At 36.8% G+C, this 20,123-nt stretch overlaps 1 protein-coding gene across 1 annotated transcript in view; it reads right to left on the bottom strand.

Moving 5' to 3' along the window:
* Positions 1-19,914, bottom strand: part of MEGF9 (multiple EGF like domains 9) — a 139,071-nt gene extending 119,157 nt beyond the window's left edge. Inside the window, exon 1 of the mRNA XM_077143564.1 lies at positions 19,176-19,914. Coding sequence (XP_076999679.1) covers positions 19,176-19,758 — 583 coding nt within the window. The 5' untranslated portion in view covers positions 19,759-19,914. The remainder of the gene's footprint in view (positions 1-19,175) is intronic.
* Positions 19,915-20,123: the final 209 nt, after the last annotated feature.

Here is a 20,123-nt window from a genome sequence, read left to right as displayed (position 1 = left end):
AACGTACCACACTAATACAAAGTGCGTACAATGCAGGGGTATATGAGAACTCTGCATTTTTTACATTTTTCTGTAAACCTACAGCTTCTCTAATTTAAAAAAAAATTAAAATTTTATTAAAATAAATTGGATGTGACAATAAATTATGGGGTTTTTATAATAGATCACAGGTTGATTGAATATTGATGAACTTTATAGTAATTTATTATGCAGAGGCATATCCACTTCAAGTTTTTCCTAAATAGCAGACTTCAAGTTTGCACAATGATGTGGCAAGCTCTGTTCTAAAACGAATACCCAACAGATTGATAGATATGTGTTCACACCACCCATGTAGCACTGTTGTGTTTCTGTTTATTTTTTTGTTTTAGGTATCCATTACACACAGTGAAACACGCTCGCCAGAAATTCTCACTTTTGGTATCATCAGTCTTTTTAATTCTAGTAGGATATAATTATATCTCACTATGGTTTGGGTTTGTATTTCCCTGATTACAAATGAGGATGAACCTTTCTCATGCACATATTGGTCTTTCTTTGGGAAGTGCCTGTCCAAGCCTTTTGCCCATTTTTATTGGATCACTTGTCTTTTCATCAAAAAGTTGTAGGAGTACTTTATTTCTCAGGAGACAAGTTCTTTGTCAGATATATGCACTGCAAATATTTTCTAACCATTTGTGGCTTATCTACTCATTTTATTAACAGTTTCTTTTCATAAACAGACATTTTAAATTTTTGAAGTCCAGTATATCAGTTTTTACTTGTGTGTTAATGCTTTCTTGCTACCCAGAATTGCAGATATTCTCCATGTTTTCTTCTGTAAGTTTTATAGCATTTAACTTTTACATTTATGTCTATGGTCCATCTCAACTTAGTTTACATATGGTATGTGGTAGGGGTTGAGGTTCATATTTTTGTGTGTGTGGATATTCAGTTTTTCCACTATCTTTTGTTAAAAAGATTTTCATTCTTCCTTTTGAACTGCTTTGACACTATTGCCAAAAGTTCATTAGCCATATGAATGTGGGTCTATATCAGGACTCTCTATTCTATTCCATTGAAATATTTGTCTATCCTGACTATTTTTTTATTATTTACAGGGTATCTTTTGGACATTAGTATTTAGTGATACCAAACAACATTTTACATGAACCATATTTAAAGAGAAAAATAAGCCTTAGATAAAAGATCTTAACATACTCATGTTTCCTTTCTCCTTATCCAGTCATACTCCCTATTTAATTTGCTTTTGCTGATATATTTATACAATGAATTAGTATGGCCATTACACAATAATTGTTTTTGTAGTTATATGGTACAATGCTAGAATGCTCTAAAACTTCACCCATGTGTTTTAATTATTGCTCTTTCAGTTCTCTGAGAAGCAGTGAGAGGCTTTCCATCCTTTACAGAGTGTTGTTATTTGTTCCAAACTCTGTAGAAACAATAGCTGATTAGATGTGAAATGAGAACCAATATTCATGCTTCATTCCTAGCTAATGCATTCTTTAAGAAGTGCTATTGTCAGTTGACTGTCGTTGTGTGTAGAGTAACCTCACCGAACGAGCTTGTTAGAACAAGCTTCTCAGGGTGACTTACCTCGTCTTGGCATTAAATGCATGTTCGAAACCAGATTTTGCAGTGTGACTCAGACATTCATTATTATTACAAGCGTAGAGTTTTTCTTCCTATTTGTATTTTAAACTGTCTATGGATGACAATTAAGAGATGCGTGAGGGATTTGAATAGGCATTTCACCGAAGAAGATATATGAATGACCAATAAACACATGAAAAGATGCTCCACAGAACTGGTGATTAGAGAAATGCAAATCAAAACCAGTATGAGAAGCACAATACCAAGTGTTGGTAAGAATGTTGAGAAACTAGATACCTAACAACTCGCTGGTGGGAATGTAAAATGTTAAGTCACTTTGGAAAGCAGACTGGCATTTTCTTAAAAAGATAAATATATATGCATTTACCATATGACCCAGAAATTCTATTCCTAGGTATATATCCAAGAGAAATGAAAACTTATGTCCACACAAAGACCTTTATATGAATGTTCATATCACCATCATTCATAATTGCAAAAAGAGGAAATGTGCCTCAACTAATGACTAGATAAACAAAATGTAGTATAGTCATACAATGGAATATTATTCAGTAATAAAAAGGAATGAATACTGATACATGCTACAACATGGACGAGCCACAAAGATATTAAGCTAAGTGTAAGAAGGCAAATGCAAAAAAAATGTGCATAATTCCATTTATGTGAAATGTCCAGAAAGGGCAAATTTATAGAGACAGAAAATAAACCAGGGTTGCCTAGGGCTAAGGTTGGGAAAGGGGAGTCATTATAAATGGACAAAAGGTACTTTTGGGAATGATGGAAATGCCCTAAAATTGGATTGTGGTGATAGTTGCATGACTTTATTAAAAAAATCATTGTATGGACACTTAAAACAAGTGAATTGTAGGGCATATAAATTATACTTACTAAAGTTGTTTTTAAAAAAGAGAAATTCAGATAAACATTTAAGATTAAGAATGGAGAGGAAAAAACAAAGCTGAAGTCATTTCTCCCTACTTTAACCTACCATAACACTTTTTCTGAATTTCATGGATGATATTTATCATATTAAACCCCATACTATAGTTATTTATCTACTTTCCCTATCTAGGTCCTAGAAGAACAGGTTTCACCTGTGACTCATCTCTGAATGCATCCTTATCTTCCCCAAGACACACATACTCACACATTAAACACACACACACACTAGGCTCTTTGGGCTTCAGATACCAGGTTAGATGTAGAAGTCAAATTTAACTGGAGAGAAGGTTACCTGAGGCAATTAGGATAGATAAATAGAATCTTTGCCTGGGGTAACCAAGATAATGGCCTCAAAATAGGACTAAAATAAACATAAAGGCAAAAAAATGACAGAAAAGAAAATAAACAGCACAGCAGTACAGTAGCCAGGATGAATCAGGTATACTAAAAGGGTTAAAAAAAAATAAAAGACTCACATCCAAGGTCATAAATTTATTCCTTCATTCAGCAAATATATATTGGTTTACAATGTGCCAGACATTGTTCTAGGTGCTTGGGATGTAGCAATAAACAAAACAGACCAAAACAATTCATGCCTTCATGGATCTTACACCCCAGCAGGAGAAGAGGCATACAATAAGTAATTTAAACAAGTAATATAGCTAGTATGTTAGAACGTGGTTAAATACTAAGGGGGAAAATAAAGCAAGGAAAGGAGACACAAGTGGTAGGGAGAAAGTGAGACTGTATCTGCATGTGCGCTGTTGGAGATGCAATTCTAAATAGGATGGACAAGGAAAGCATATAAATATATTCAGAAGTTTTCCTCTTACATGCTCTTTACACATGTTTCCAGGCAAGGCATGAAGATTTAAACAGTTCAAAGCAGAACCAAACAATGTTCTGCTGAATAACTGAATGAATTAATATGAATAATAAATGTAGAGAAAAATATCAAGAACATGAAAACAGAGAACCATAATTCTTCTCTGGGATTGGTAGAGAAAAGATTCTTAGCAAAATACATGATTATTAATTCACTCATTCAACAAATAATCACTGTGCCAGAAATGGGGGCTATAATTTCTAGATGCTGGAAATAACAACGAGGCAAAAAGACATGGTCCCTGACCTCATACAGCTTACAGTTTTCTAGCAGAGAGAAAAACAAAGAAGCAATGCAGTTTAAGTATTAAAATGGAGATATGCACACAGTACTATGGGAAACACTGGCTAGTGTTTGGGCATGGAAAAATGCCTAATTAAGACTTTTTAGAGAAAGAAATGCTTAAGAATATAGCAAATGAGAAGGTACAGACAAGCTAAGAATAGAGGAGAAGAGTATCCCAGAGGCAAGAGGGCACTACTTGTAATGACCAAGAGGCAAAACAGCATAGTACCTAAGAAAACTGGAAAAGGTTTATTGTGGCTGGAGAATAAGCATAACAAGTATAGCGGTAACAGGTGAAGAGCTTTTCTAAAGGCAACTGGGTGACCACAGAACAACTTTATGTAAGAGAAAATGACATGAGCAGATCCACATTTTAGAAATATAATTCTGGCTTAGTGAGAAAGAAAGAAGGCAAAGACTCCTCTCAGCAGTCAGCTAAAATAATCCAGTTGAGAGATGAAGACTACCAGAAATATAAATGGCAAGAATTATGCATGGCATGACCGTAGGAAATTTATCATTACCTGGGTCAGATACTCTTTTGTAAAAAAAATAAATCATATATGCCAATGAATTATCAGTTTCTCTACCCAAAAAGTAGAGAAACTGCGTAAAATCAAAGACCTTAATAAATTTGGCCCATAAAAATGTTATTAGCTATGCTTTACAACCAAATAAGTTATTACACTCTTCCCTAAGAGAGCACCTTCATATGCAATTATGTCAATATCTGATAACAATTTTCATCCTTTTCCTTTCCAAAACAAATTTTCTACCCATTTTAACAGCTTCTGAGACCTTGAGGTTCATGCCTGACTGTGTAAGCAGCAAGTACTCTTTTCAGCTGAACAAACAAAAGCAGACAATGAGGGCAATGTGGCAAACGGGTCTGCCCACTCAGATATTTTCCAAAGTAGGAGTTCATGCTGGGCTGCCTCGGTTGGAAAGCCCAAGGGAATAAACATTCCAAATATATAACTGAGCCAATATCAAAGACATACTTTATCAGCACTATCATTTCTGCTTATAATTGAATGGTCAGGACACAAAACTCTGGGGAAATTATGAGGTTCAAGTGCTTAAAAATTAAAGAATGAGCATAAAGAAGGCAGGTACAGAGGGGTATTTTGTTGCCAACACTAGATCTGTCACATGAAAACCATCAACTCACCCACAGAGTCCTTGCAAACAATCAGCTTTCATCAATGCCCTCTAGAGTCAATTGTTTGTGCATATAAAAAGATAGGTGGCTGTAATAAAAGATGATATCACTCAAATTGAAATTTGTGTGTAAGGATATACTCTAAATGACTAATATTTTGTATCAACTATATATCAGATATAGAATGTTTGGCTCGGGTGATACAATGTTTGAGGCAACTTCTCTATCCCCTTTTCTCATTCAAAATGAGGAACGCATTCCTAACCAGGTCTGCTCAGACACCCAGGGTGCTAGTGAATAGTAGCACAGACTCATCAGTGACCAAGCAACCAATAGGCCGGAATTTGAAAAGGACTTTTCATAACGAAAAGTTCTATCAATAGACTATTTGCCTGAGCTGTTTTCATAGATGCTAAAGTCCAAAATTTCCCCTGTATTAGTCCTAAAGTCACTCCACTAGTTAAAAATTAGGATAAGACAGAGGAGGGGGAACGTATTTTAAAAGACAGAAGAAATTAAGTAATTGGAGATAAGAATGCCCTTGTTATAAAAACAATGTGAGCCACAAACATTAAACAAGAAATATAAATAGCAAAAGTTCCTTGACCTCAATAAGCATTTATGGAATGAGCATGGTTCCAAAGACTTAAATTTCAGCACCAGTTGTTTGCAGCTTATATGACTATTGACAAATCACTTCATTTCTGAGTTTCAGCTTTCCCATCTATAAAAAAGTGAATAATCTATACTCTAGCTTATCCAAACAATTCAAGGAGCCCTTATATTGTCAGTTTTCATCCTCAATTGAACTATACTAGATATTTAGCAATGTCATAAACAATAACAAAAAAGCCACCAATTTTCATTACTTCTCCCCCAAAAAATGATCAGTCAACTATCTGAAGTGAGCTTAAAAAAAAAATTTCTCCCTTATCACAAGGTCTTTGCTGACTCAATATTTGATATTAAGATATCACTTTTTTTGTTTGCGTATGATAACAATATTGTGGCTATGTTAAAAGAGAGAGAGAGAGGCCTTACCTTTTAGGTGTATATTCTGAAATAGTCACAGATGAAACGATAGGACATTGGATGTTTCGGATTTATTTTAAAATAATACAGAAGCAAGGTCCTTAGGGGTTGGGGATAAGGATGAAGCAGGATTGGCCATGGGGTTATGGTTCTCAGAGCTGGTACAAAAGAGGCCATTATACTATTCTGTTAACTTTGGTATATATTCAAAATTTCCCATAATAAAAATAATTTTAAGTATTTTTTGCTACTTCCCCAAGCTTATTTTTTTGTTTATGATAGTAAGGTCATTAATATGTAGAATAAGACATCAGATTTCAAAATGCAGGCTCGACAAAAGCTACTTACCAAGATTAATTTGAATAAGGGTAGGCTGGTTTAAATGCATTTTAACAAAATCTCCTGAATGTTTGGAAAATAATTAGTCGTTACTCCAATGACAATTTTAATAATGAATGTTTACTGATGTCTTCCCCTGTGTTTTCACTGTTTTAGATTCTTCACCAACATTATCTCATAATGGTACCCACAACTCTATGAAGTAAGCTGGGAGACTTCGAAAGTTAAGTAATAGAGCTGGGGGGGTTTGAATTTAGACAACTTGACTTTTGAGCCAGTATTTTTAACCACTAATCATTGGATCTGAAGCAGGCTCAACAACACAAGTTTGGGTAATGTTGGAAAGAATTAAGAGAAGAAGGGAAGAAAATTACTTCAGGCTCAAAAATATAGATGCATATTCTTACCATAGCAGGCAGTATAACATGGTGGGGAATAAATGGAAAAAATCCCATGTTAGGTAGTTCAAATATTGAATAGTAACTATTTATCATTCATTACTACATGACCTCGGTTAACTTAAACACCTCTTTTTCTAAGTCTGAGGTAAGAATGGAAAGTGAAAATGTATTTAAAGGAACCTAATACTAAGTATCCTGGATCATCGGCATTGTATACAAGTCTGTCTGTCTACCAAACTATAAATACTTGTCATTCACATTTTACCCTCAGCTCCCAGCACAGTGCCTGGCACACAGGAAGCACTTGGGTTTATTCAACCTCACATTAGATCCATTAAGAGATCCAACACCATATGGTGGCTTTATTTGTCAAGTTCCTAATTTTAGGCATCCAAGTCTTTGTATTACACCAACAGGCAAAATAGGATGCAAATGTTTGCTTAATAAGAGACAATAGAAAACTAATTTACATCCTCCTCTATCATTATACTACCTTAGCATGATAATCCAAAATTAGTGCTGGAAAAGATTTAGATAGACAGTGGCCTCTAATTATCTTTGCTGGGGATGATTTATATTTATAGAAGTGCACTGTAGTTTCCAGATTGATCTTTGTAAAACACAAACCTTACCATGTCACTCCCCTGCTTATAATTTTTCATTGCTTTTAGAATAAATTTCCTAACATAACTTATAAAGCACTTCATAATTTGACTATTGTTGACCATTCTGGCCTCGAATCTCACCACTCTCTGTCCCAATCTCACATATTCTCTCTCCCCTACTTGAGTCAATCAGAACTTCAGTTCCCTTAACAGGTCTTGCATGCGCTCTCTCCTGCTCACCTTCACACTTTTTCACATAATGTTCCCTTTCTCTAAAGTAGTTCACTCTTTCCTCTCCACTTGCTAATTCCTATTTGTTCTCCAAAACTCAGCTCAGAGAAAACTTCCTCCAGAAAGTGTTCCCTAACATCACCCCTGTGCTGATTTGAATTCTCCATATATTCTCAAGAATAGAAACCAATTGCAGCTCCAGCACCTATCTAGCACAGCACTAGGTACCTAGTAGTTGATTTTCAAATATTTCAAATATCTGATGAATGAATTAAAGAACTTTTTCTTAACATGGAAATTCCAATGTAAACTTACTGACAAAAGCATAACTTTTTCCCTACTGCTTAAATACAAGTGGATGCAAAACCTTAAGCTGAACCACCTTGGTGAAGCATTGCTGAAAGCCAATTTCAGCAAGACAAAGAAAAATTAATCAGGCAAAAAACAATCTGAAACCTTGTGTGGTTAACAAACAAAAAAGAAAGTGGAAGATACCACTGCAGATTGGTTAAGCAAGAAGGAAATAGTGTTAAACCTATTAACATTCATCTAGGTTCTACAATTATCTCTTCTTCCCTTCCCTCTCCACACTTGTTTCTACCTTTCAGAAACATTCTTTGATCTAATTTTGACTTTCATAGATGCTACTTAAAGCAAACCTGGATCACTGTGTAACCAGCACTAACAGGAACAATGTAAGAACTCCCTGGGTGGGAAGGTGACAAAAAGAGAACCCAAACTGTGTTCCATAACCACTGACTGCTTTATTTCATGTGCTGCTACTTCCATCTGCTTTGGCAATGCGTCATAGTTTAGTCAAAGGCCAAAAAGTATATAGACTTTTAATTGGACAGACCTGGGTTTAAATTTGATATGTAATACTCAAAAACCCTATTACGTAGGTACTATTACACTCATTTTACAGGGGATGATACTGAAACCCAAGGAGGTTATGTGACTTGCATTGTATACGCACATGGTATATGGCATGCTTTTTAAAATGTCAATTTGCTACAAATATAAAATTGAGTGGCATGCCTTTCTATAAGCTCAGCCTTATTTTCACTTTACTAGGTCATTTGTAAGTAGGCCCTCATACTTACAAAAGATCCCAGAGGAATACACACCCACTAGACCTGAAAAATGACTGTTCAGGGATTCCCTAGAGTCCAATCTTTGCATTTGCTTCTTAAAACTAGCTTTCATTTAATCCAAGTTCTGAGGAGCACCACTAGTGTTGTACCTGGCAATATGGCACAGGATAATTCTGGCTTGATCTGGACCACTTTGGAAGAGTAAGAGATAGCCTTTCACCTCAAGCCTATTAGTACTATCCTGCACCTTAGACCCACCAGTTAGAAAAGGTTAATCTATGACAGTATGAAGGTCTTTCTGATTACTCATGTGTCAGTTTATGAACTGTTAAGGAAGTTGGTAAATTTATTAATTTAGAACTAGTAAACAAGGTTCTCTCTTGTTTTTCAAACAATATGAATAGGAAATAAAAATGATATTAATAATTAAGATAGCTAACTTTGAATGTTTACTATGTGCTGATTATTAGTCTATATGTTGCTTATTAAGCACTGTGGAATTTAAGTTTTTACATGGATTAATTAATTTAATCCTCTCCCAACAACACTATGGTTCATTATTGCTTTGATTTAAAAATTAGAGCCTATACCCCCTCAGAACCAGGTCAGCCTGTCCAATAGGCACCAGCAACCTCTGGTATTTATGAGTTTCATATGAAGTGCTATGCCCCTTCCCTTCTGTACCCTCACCAGCCCTTCAGCTTCCTGAAAGTCCTCACAGTTTGCATATCGCTCAGGCCACTTCCAAACCCAGCCAAGGTTTTAAAATGCATATTATATTGATATATATTTTTATGTATTTTTAAAATCCAGCTGTGATGGGTTGTATCATAAATGTGGTACGAGGCTGGGGCAGAAGCCCTCAAGGCCTGGTTCCTTCTAAAAAACAAACAAAAGAATTAAAGTGATTTGTTCGTGGGTAAAAAATAAAATAAATTAGTCTTTCGTTCAAATTCAGAGAATAGAGATCATTGTGTAAGTAGATCGCAGTTTCTGAAAGCCAGTCATTCTTTGGCATATTCTTTAGCACAGCACCTAGGCCTCTTTTGGCAATATACAAAATGGGCAGACGGGCACACTGACTTCTCTCAGCATGTGAGTGGATATTCCTAATGCCTGGCTTGGTTCCAGACTTCTTTGGGCTCTCAGGGACCACTTGAACCCAAGAAAATCATGCTTTCACTGGAGTGGATGCAAGAAAAATAGTCACTGGTTTGGTTCTGCAAAGGAGTACCAAGCCTTAAGTAAAGTATTGTAAAGAGTCTGCTCTCTATCCAAAATGGACTAATGTGGGTTTTTTGGTGTGGGTTTTTTTTTTTTTTTTTTTTTGGTGATATAACAAATAATTTAAATGTAGTGATTATTTCGCATTTTGTTCTGCCATATATTTGACTTCATAGTGCTAAATCCAACTCACACCACTGTTTTCATAATAAGTGATCTCATTTATTGCTGTGAGAAATGGAGCAATGTATAAATAAAATAGCAGACTCTCTGATGTGGTTTTTCTCTATTAAAAGGTACCTAATACAGTAGCTTGAACATAGTAAGCATTCAAAGTTTGCTTTATATTGCTATATAGTAATAGCACCAATAGTACCACTTTCAACTTCATTTGAAAGAAGCCTATTTAAAAATATTAAAACATATATTATGATAAAGCAGTTTCAAAGCAATACATTACCTCAATGGGGGGAAAAGGGATAAAATAAATATGAAGAAAAATCTGTAGTTATCACCAGAATGTTAATTTTCATTATCTCAGGGTTAATATTTTATCTTCATATTTCTTTACATTTTCTAAAATGAACATGTATTTTTTTATACTCATAAAAAAGATTAACTGGAATCCATTCTAACATTAAAGATTTACAAAAGCAAAATTCATAAGTTTAATAAGACTTTGTGTTTAAAGAAAAGCAAATTGAAAGTAATTTACATGCATTACTTCTCAAAAACCTTGGGTAGTAAATTTATTTTTGCAGTTAAACTAAGTCATAGAACCATTAAAAACTATGCTAAGGAGCCCGCAAAGTCAATGGAAAGAAAGCCTGGAATTTAGTTCTTCTGACTGCCATTCCACTGATTAACTGGACCATTCAGCCCTGTCTTTGTGGACAAGTTGAAGCAAAAGACTAATTTAAAAACCAAAACCAGTTGAACAGGATAGGTTTGCAGGCAATACACCAACAATTCAGTATAATAATACACATCAGCTAGATAGCTTTATGTTTTTGGTACACTATTCATTATCCCACACAACATCAATGTTAGTGGGACTATATTGTTAATGTAGTTCATATAATAACTGATAGACAAAAATACACCATAGGATTATAATGAAGTTTAAGTCAAATGATAAGTCTGCAGCAGAAAAAGCACAAAGCCTTCCTCTAATCAAGCTTCAATATATATAAAGTAGGTTAAATATGTTGGAATGACAAGCATCCCCTCTATTCCCCCATTTTTTTTCCAGTAGCCTTTCCCAAACTACCATTGCATCCCTATAAAGGATAGTAGAACTGGAAAGAATATAATAAGCTATTCAATTCATTCACTTTCCTTCAGAGAGGACAATATTTAAACTTTCCTCAGAATTTTTTAAAGGTATTTCACTTGTAATGACCATTTCCAGAATTAGAAGGAGCTAGGGACTATGATGTTCTCCTTACCGTTAATAATGCTACTCCTAACTTCTTTTTGCTCACATCCATTAAGTAAAAGCATTAGGTTTTTAAAAAATAAATAATAAAAATCAAATAAGTTCCCTGGTAATATTCCAGTTTCTAGAAAGCATGCAAGACTGATACAAATTATTCCAAAATCAGTTCTCTAAAGGGCCTAAAATATACTAAATAAAGGTTGACATTCCCTAGCCAGGTTGAAAACAGTCCTAGTCTTTATCATTTCTCCTGTGACTAAGCAAAATATCTTCCTTGTTCCAACTGAATGAATTTCCCTTCCCTCAGAACTTAGCTGTCTTCCTGGCAAGAGTATCATATAGAACAGCTGTTATATTACCAGTATAAAAGCAATCTAATCTGATCTAATTGTAAAACATATGGACAGACTGAAATCAACCTTTTGGGGTCCTGTATCTTTTAAGGAAGAAATAATAAAAAAAAATCTATTGGTAAAGGCTGTGAACAATGCCATGAATTTGAATTTTGCACAATTTAAACAAGATCTATCTCAAAAAGCTAGTTTAATTAATTTTAAAGTGCATACTTTAAATTCCCCAGCAACAACGAAAAGGATAAAGGACCAGCTCTCACTGTTTTCAGCTTCTGTTAAAGATTTCAGCTAATCCTTTCCTGAAGGTACCAAATCACAGGCATGCCATCCCTACTCTATGTTTAAGATTTGTCAGTCCTCAGGAATAGTCTCCTTTCTTGGGTATTGTCTTTAGCAGTCACCTTTCTTCAAACTACCACTCACTGAAACTAAGCAAATATCTCTGATGCAGATAAAAACTGCTAAGTCAATGGCAGAAATTATATTTATGTAGTACTAGAAAATATCAGCTGACTTGAAATATAAGGAAAGGCTTACCAAGCTTATCACAACTTTTTACTCATTTTTCATTTTTTAATTTACCTTCATGATTATAAAATTAAAGTTGGATATATTCATTGAAAACAGCATGGAAATTCAGAAAAACACAGAGAAGCTAAATTTAAATTACCCATAATCCCGTTACTTAGCTTTAACCACTTAACATTTTGGTGTATTTCTCTCTTCCTATGTATATTGTTACTTAACATAATGTAAGCATTAATAACAGCTACATAATATTCCAGAGATTATCATATAATTTCTTTATCATAGAATTTTAAAGTAGAATTCATATTTCAAAAATTTTTACTGAAAGAAGAAATCCAGCAAAAAAACAGAAGTAAGTGTGGCTGATTAAAGTATGGATGGTGGTGTGGAGATAAGAGGTGGTAGCTAGAAGGGGAAGGAGGAGGAGGTCCCAGAAATAGATCCATTATGGCCTTCCCAGTCCTTCTACTGGCTCCCAAACACATCTGAGGATGTGTTCCCAAATAATATAGGGTAAAAACTAAAAATCTAGTCTAACTCTCTCATTTACAGAAGAAATCACTTGCCCAAATCACAGCACTAGAAAAAGGACTGAGAAAAAATTTAGGGTCCATTGACTTACAGAAAACTGCTCAGCTACTCCAACGTAACTAGCTACTCCTACAAAAGTCATCAGATGTTTATTTGTCTATCATTGTTCTTTTAACTAAGAAAAATGGAAGGGACAAAGTTATATAACAAAAAAATGAATATTACTGTAATATACTAGATCTCAAAAAGCTCCACTTGCTCCAAGTAGATTCTCATTCTTCCCCCATTCTATTCCTAAGGCAAAGGGAATCTGCTATTTATTCAAAGTACTTGATTTTTTAGAGGCAGATAACTTCTATTTTGACAATTTTTTTCTTTATTGCCCTTCAAGAAAAAGGTGGCGGGGGGGGGGGGAATTGGACAATAAAGACCCCAAAGCAAAAATAAATTTTTTCCCTCATTTTTTCAAAAAAGAGAATTAATGCCATGTACTTAATATTGTAAATAAAATTAATTTTATTTTAAAAGGGGAAAACAGATTAAAAACAAATCAACAGAAAAAAGTCAAAATCACAGGCAAAAGGGAGGTTTTGTTCTGAGAGCAAAGTGTTCAACCCTGCGCAGCCTGTTACCAGGATATCTTCAAGGGCCTTTTGTTCATCTAGAAAGACTTCTTGGAAGAATTAGGCTTTGAGGAGGCACTGAAGGAGGACAAAGTAGTAGTGTCAAATAGAGAAGATAATTTGGTTCCTTAAGAACATGGAAAGAATGGACGGGGCTAAGAATAAGACACAAGAGCAAGATGAACTTAGGGGTTTAAAAGGAAAAACAAGCAAGGAGAATAGAAGAAAGATTTTTTACAATAAAGAAAAATTAATAGGGAAAGATTTCTTCTGAAAATAATAATTATCTGTGGTAAGTGGCATTATCAAAGGGATTATAATGACACAAATTTATCACATATACTTAGATATATACATCTAAAAGGATAATTATTTTCAGTAAACCTTTACTGTACTCTAAACACATACATATCCAGACTTCAGGCACATAATCTTTATCTTTTTTGTCACAATTTTTAAAAATCTCCCTTCAAAGTTACCACTGCTGTTAGAGTAGTCATTCCTAGTTAAAAGGAAAAGAAAAGAAAAACTAGGGTTCGATTCCTGGATCATGCACCAAAAACAAACAAATAAAACAAAACAAAACAAAAAAACAAACAGAAGAGATAAACTAAAACGTGTACTTGAAAAAGACCATGTGACCACAGAAAAGGTACCTGTAATATCTCAATATCACTACTAAAGATTTTTATATTACATCTAAAGAAAACAAACAAAAATCAAAATCAAGGCAAAAGGCATGAACTAAAGCTATTTATAACTAAAAATACCATCTAAGACTGCCTTTCAGTTAAAAAAGATTCTAATTCTTATTTTCTTCTGCTCTATTAAGTGCCCTGGAGCAGTAATCTCTCTGACCCATAATTTACCCATCAGTAAAAACAGTATCCTGATACTTTTCTTCAACTCTTTTTAAAGGGTGCCAGGACATCTGGATGTTAACATATACATGTTTAGGAATGCTGAGATGAAAAGTAATGAACACTTTAATTTTATGGGTCTTAAAAAAAAAATCAAGATAAAAAGGCCAAGTTAGATTATTTCAATATGTATATGTAAATTTTGAACTAGGCAGACAGCTTCCTGAGGACATAATTGAGAATATTTGAAACTAAAGTTCTAGAGTTTAAATGCCTTTATAGGAACTAATCATTCTACGAAATTTCTACAGAGAGTTATGCACTTCAACCAGGTATAAAATATAGTGAATTTGGGAAATCCTTGGGCCTGGTCCTTAAAAAGACTACAGATAGATCCCTTTATCATAGATCATGGTGGGACCTAATCAAGGGAAGAATAAAAGCTATAATTTGAAATCACAGTTGTGAAACATTGTAAAACACATGTGTTTGCAATTACTATCACAGTAGTCCACAATCCCTTAAATGTAATCCTAAATAACAGAAGCTCTAAACACCAAATATTTTTCTGTAACTCATTTGGTGACAAATACCTGATCTGCTCTGAACACATTTGGCAGCAAATGTGAGGCTATTTGTAGTCTTTATTTATCCCATTCAGTGTGAAAATACATGCATTTTGCTGCATATAGTTTAATGTATTTGATTACAGGATGCTGCCTTAGACTTCATCAAGTTTTATTTATCAACTTCCTAAAAGCTAAAAAATTCTAAATTCTGAAACACATCCTGCCCCATAGGTTTTGGATAAAAGATTGTGGATTTATATTAGGCTCAGAGCCTAAACAATTTGTTTCCTTAAAATGAATTGTATCTTCTTAAATAACCACAAGAAAATAAGACCCTGAACCTAAAGGGAGAGAATTTTAGGATGAAGAAGACATTACCTAAAACACTTAGAAGGGTCCTGGATTCCCAGGATGTTCATTTCAAACAAAATCCATTTATTTACATATTGCAGTACTCAGTTTTCAAATACTAAATTCTAGTGCTTGCTTAAAATCCATTCTCATAATTTAGATCACAAATAATGATTCTCTTTTGAGGCAGTAGTGTGCCCTGAATCATGCATATAAATCATCACAGAATTTTAGGGCTGTAAGAGACCTTTGAGAACTAATCTAAAGTATTATCCCTTCCTTTCCAACTGTTTTATCATCCATAAATTTACTCTCCCCTGTGAGGTAAGGATAACCTGTCCTAGCTTGTTCTTAGACTCTAGCTTCTGTGTACAGGAGCACTCTGTAGATGAATGTGAATAAACTGGGTGGGGTACACCAAATGACTGACCTGGGATATAAAAGGATGACTTAAAGCTAACATGATCAATCTCACTTTTGGCAAATGAGACAGCTTACACTTTAGGAAACAACAAGAACCTCCACTTTCAGAATTAAGGAAGACTCATTTAGCACGTTTTAAAAAAAATCAAAAACAAAAAACAATGACTTAGCTATCTTAATTGACTCAATGAGTCAACAGTATAATGAGGCTGCAGAAAAAACTACCGCCATTAGGGACTACATCAACAGCTGTATATCACCCAGAAAGAACAAGGTAACTGCCCTTCTGCTATGTGCTAGTAGAACACATATGGAGTATTATGTTCAGCTCTATGCTTCCCACTTTGGGAGAATCCAGAAGAGGGGTGACCAGGATAGTGAAGGAATTTGAAACCACATCCCATAAAGAACAGTTGAGGGAGCTAAAGTTATTTAGTCCAGACTCTGAGAGAACATGATCGCTGTGCCCAAATCCCTGAAGAACTGTCATGGCGCAGAGAGAGCAGACTTGTTTTGCATGGTCCCAAAGGGCAGAACCGGAACAAGTAGGTATTAACCACAGAGAGAAATTTCAGTTAAGCCTATGAAAGTATTTCTTTTAATGTACAATCACATTAGGAGGCAGTGGCTTTTAAAGTCCCGTCTAGCCCTAACAGACCATATTTTAAAAAATCAAACATCTGTCATCACCTCAGTGTCTTCCTGCTGATTATAACCCTCTCCCTTTACTCTTCTTAAATGCCCTATCCAGCCAACCAGTCAGTCAAATGTTTTGCCAGATCTATGGGAGGACAGTACCTGCTTGATGGGCAATTAGTTTGAGTTTGCAGATAAGTATACTGCAAGGCCCAATAAACAAAAAAGGGCCCTAATTAAGGGGCAGGCAACAGCTCTCAGACTTAAATGAATGAAATTCTTATTAATCAAAAAACAGCTATAGGATCCATCCCATCAAATAATATATAAGTATATTATAAAAGTACTCAGTCCTTATATGAACTGTGCAACCATCTTCCCAAGTGCCAGGGAATCCAACTTTGCAAGCCAAACCAGACATCTCAAGTTCAATTAGAAGTTTCCCTTCTGTCAAAGATATGTGAATATCACTGGAACATTGCTCAGATAAAAAGTTCATACTTGATTATATCACTTTCAAACTAAAATTGCCTATCAATAGGCCCACGAAGTCAGTTCAGCTGAGGACTAGATATAGGCAATCCAGAGTGAATTCACAGAAAAGTACAAACTACCGAAAGTTTAGAACTTTTTTACAGGAGTAGCTGAAACTGGACCTCTGAAAACTTCTGTCATCAAAAGACCACCATAGGCAGAGACATATGTGGTTCATGGACATTACTAAAAAGTCCTGAACCACAGTTCAGTTGGCAAATACTAATCCAGCTTTACTTCAGTTGAAATTGATTTGGATTCTAAGAAACTCTAGTCAGAGTATTAGAGAATAATATATATGTGGTAAACTTAAAAAGAACACATTCTGCTTTGTATTTTTTAAAGTGAAGCCCAGAAATAATCTAAGCGTCCATGAAAAAAGAATTGGCTAAATAAATTATGATACATTCTTACAACAGAAATTGCAGCTGTTAAATAGAAGGTAGACCTGAGCTACTACATGAAAAAAAGTCCATGGTATGTAGTTAAGTAAATAGAGCATGTTACAAAAACAGTATGTATAAGATTATTTCATTTTGGTTAGAAAAACAAACCAAATCTGTATGTATATGTGTGTGTGTTCACTACACCCAGAAAAATATCTGAAAACAGATCGAACAAACTGTTAACAAGTAGTAACCTCTAGGGACTGACTGGAAGTAGAAGGCGCTGCAGGAGTGACTTTCACTTTTTCCTTTGTACACTTCTATCTTGTGTTTTTTGCAAGGAAGGATTGCTTTTATAATTTAAAAATAACAAGACAAAAATAATAAAAGTAAAATAACATCAGTTACACAGACTTATTAATCAGATAGTAATCATCCAAAGTAAGTGATCTTGCTACTTCTTAAATGCTACTGCGTGCTTGAAACTCCAGAATTTTAATTCATGTTTTTCCATTAAATTTTACTAAAGCAAATAAAAAACACCACAATTCCCTTCTAGGTTTCTCAAAAACTTTCCACAAAAATAAAACCTGATCATGATGATAGCTAACACAAACATTGGGCTTACCATGCATCAGGAAATGTTCTAAGTACTATAAATGCATTAATTTAGTTAATCCTCATGGTGATCCTATGAAGTAAGTCCTATTATCTTTATTTCAAGTTTAAGAAACTGAGGCCAGAGAGGTTAAGTGACCTACCCAAGATTACACAGCTAGTAAGGTGCAGAGCTATAATTCCAGAGTCTGTACCTTTAACCACTACACTTCCTGACTCTCAGTAATGTGTCAATCTCTTCCTATATGAAGGCCAAAAAAGGTTACAGATAAAACCAACCTGAAGCTGGAAAAGAAGCAAATTTGGCTTTTTATGGATGAATAATCTGTATTATTACTTATGTCAATGCCAAACTCTAATCCAAGGATCAAAATCGTATTGATGCTTATATCCATGTGGGAAAACTCTCTATAAACTCAATTATAGTCCAAAGGCCATATATGACTCTACAATAAAGTGCTGAACCTAAGAATTAGGTCAGAGATCCATTACTATAAATACAACTAGGCAAGTGGTTTAGACAAATTTCCTACCTAAGACTAAGCAGAGAAATTTGGAAACTCTTGCCTTACATCTTGCAGTAGTTTAATTCCAGACTACTTTAGATCTAAAAGGGAGAAAGTATAGGAGTTTGTCTCTAACATTGCTTGACTACGTCAACCAACAAGAAGAAATGCCTTATTTTCTAGGTGGATTCTGACAAAAATAGACATTTATCAGCATCAGCAAAATTGAATATTTCAGTTTAAGAGAGAAAAAAATGAGAATCCTTGCTTAAACTTTATGTTTTGTCCTAGTATATTGACCTTGTGATTGAGGAAGAAAAAAAATGGTGCAAGAAAGGGCTTTAACCTAATTTATAAATGGGCTCAACCTAGATCCACACCTGTTCCCCAAAGACCTACGAAATTCACATAAATGCAGGGAAAACATGAATCTTTTGGGAGGCCTCAAGTGGCCTGTACTGTTACCGTTTGTAAACAAAATCCTCTCAATACCTCCTCCACCTGTCACATGCACATCTGATATTTATATAGACAAGGAGAGATGAACAAGGAAGCCGGAGTTTGGGGAAGAATCCTTTATACTCCGCTTCTGACCCATTGGTTGAAGGAGGTACTATGTTTGCCTTTCAAACTTCCCCAAATAACCCAAGAGGAGAGGCAAGGTGAATGAACTGAATCGAACCCAAAAGTTTGCACCCAGAGTCTCTGACAAAAGCCAGAAAGCCCTGTTTAGACAGAGGTGCCATGCCTTCCACACAGCAGCCGCCCCACTCCCGAGGAAGCACAGCGCAGGGGGGACAAAAGACTTTCCAGGTTGGGGGGAGGGGGGCGAGCAGCAGCTTGGACCTCGCCATGGAAGCCGAAATATGGGGAGCCTCTGGAGCAAGAGATGATAAATTCCAGCTAAGAACTCAACCCCAGGAGACGGGAGCTGAGACGAGGATGGACAGCCGCTGGGGAAGATGAGATTAAAAAGCCGATGAGAAAGCGCTGGGACTCACCTGGGGGCGGAGGAGAGGGGGCCTCGGTGGCAGGTGGGGTGGGTGGAACGCTGATGCTGCCGAGGAGAAGGCGGGTCGGGGTCTGGGGAGTGGTGGGCGCTGGAACCGAGGTCGCTAAAGGGGTGGTCCGCGCCGGGCTGGTGGTCGCGGAGAAGGTGGTCGGCGCGTGTCTCGTCGGCGCCCGAAGGGTGCTCGGAGAGGGTTCCACTGCCGGAGGGGTGGTCGGCGCGGGGCCAAGTGGTGCCTGAAAGGTGGTCGGAGAGGGTCCTGCGGTCGCCCGAGGGGTGGTCTCCGGGAAGTGGGCTGAAGAGGTGACAGCCAGGGATCGGTGGACTGTAGAGCGCAAAGGTCCGGTCCTCGGGGACTGGGCCGTGGGAGACGTCGCCTTAGAGAAGGGGTGACTGGGCTCGCCCCGCAGCCCCGGTTCCGGCGACGCGTCCACCTGCCCCGCGGCCCCGCCGCCACCGGTGACATTCCCCGCCGAAGCTGTTGAGGCGGCGGCGGCGGCAGCGGCGCAGCACAACAGGGCGAGGCCGCCCAGGCTCGGCAGGCTCCTCATGGCGCGCTCGGCTCCGCCATTCATTCATTCATTCATTCAGTGGGTTGGTCAGTCATCTTCTCCCACAGCTCCGACCGAGGAAGCCGCCGCCGCCGCCGCCGCCACCCCGCGCACCATAGCCAGCTCCCTCTGACAGGCGGCCGGCCCCGCGGGCGGGCCACAGAGCTAAGGGATCGACCCGGCCTTGCGCGGACCGCCCGCCCTCCCCGATTGGCAGCCGCTCCCGACCAATGGGAGGTCACGCAAGCCCACGTGACCCACCCGCTCCCCAGGCTTTTGTAGCCCCGTAGGCCAATCAGAAGGTGCCGAGGGTGAGGGGGTGGGGCGTAAGGCGGGTGGAGTGTGCGAAGAGCCTGGCTCCGGCCGGCCCGACGCGCGGTGGCAGTGGC

This window comes from Tamandua tetradactyla, chromosome 2 (genome assembly GCF_023851605.1).
Source record: "Tamandua tetradactyla isolate mTamTet1 chromosome 2, mTamTet1.pri, whole genome shotgun sequence".
NCBI lineage: Eukaryota > Metazoa > Chordata > Mammalia > Pilosa > Myrmecophagidae > Tamandua > Tamandua tetradactyla.
This window is presented reverse-complemented; position numbering and strand designations above follow the sequence as displayed.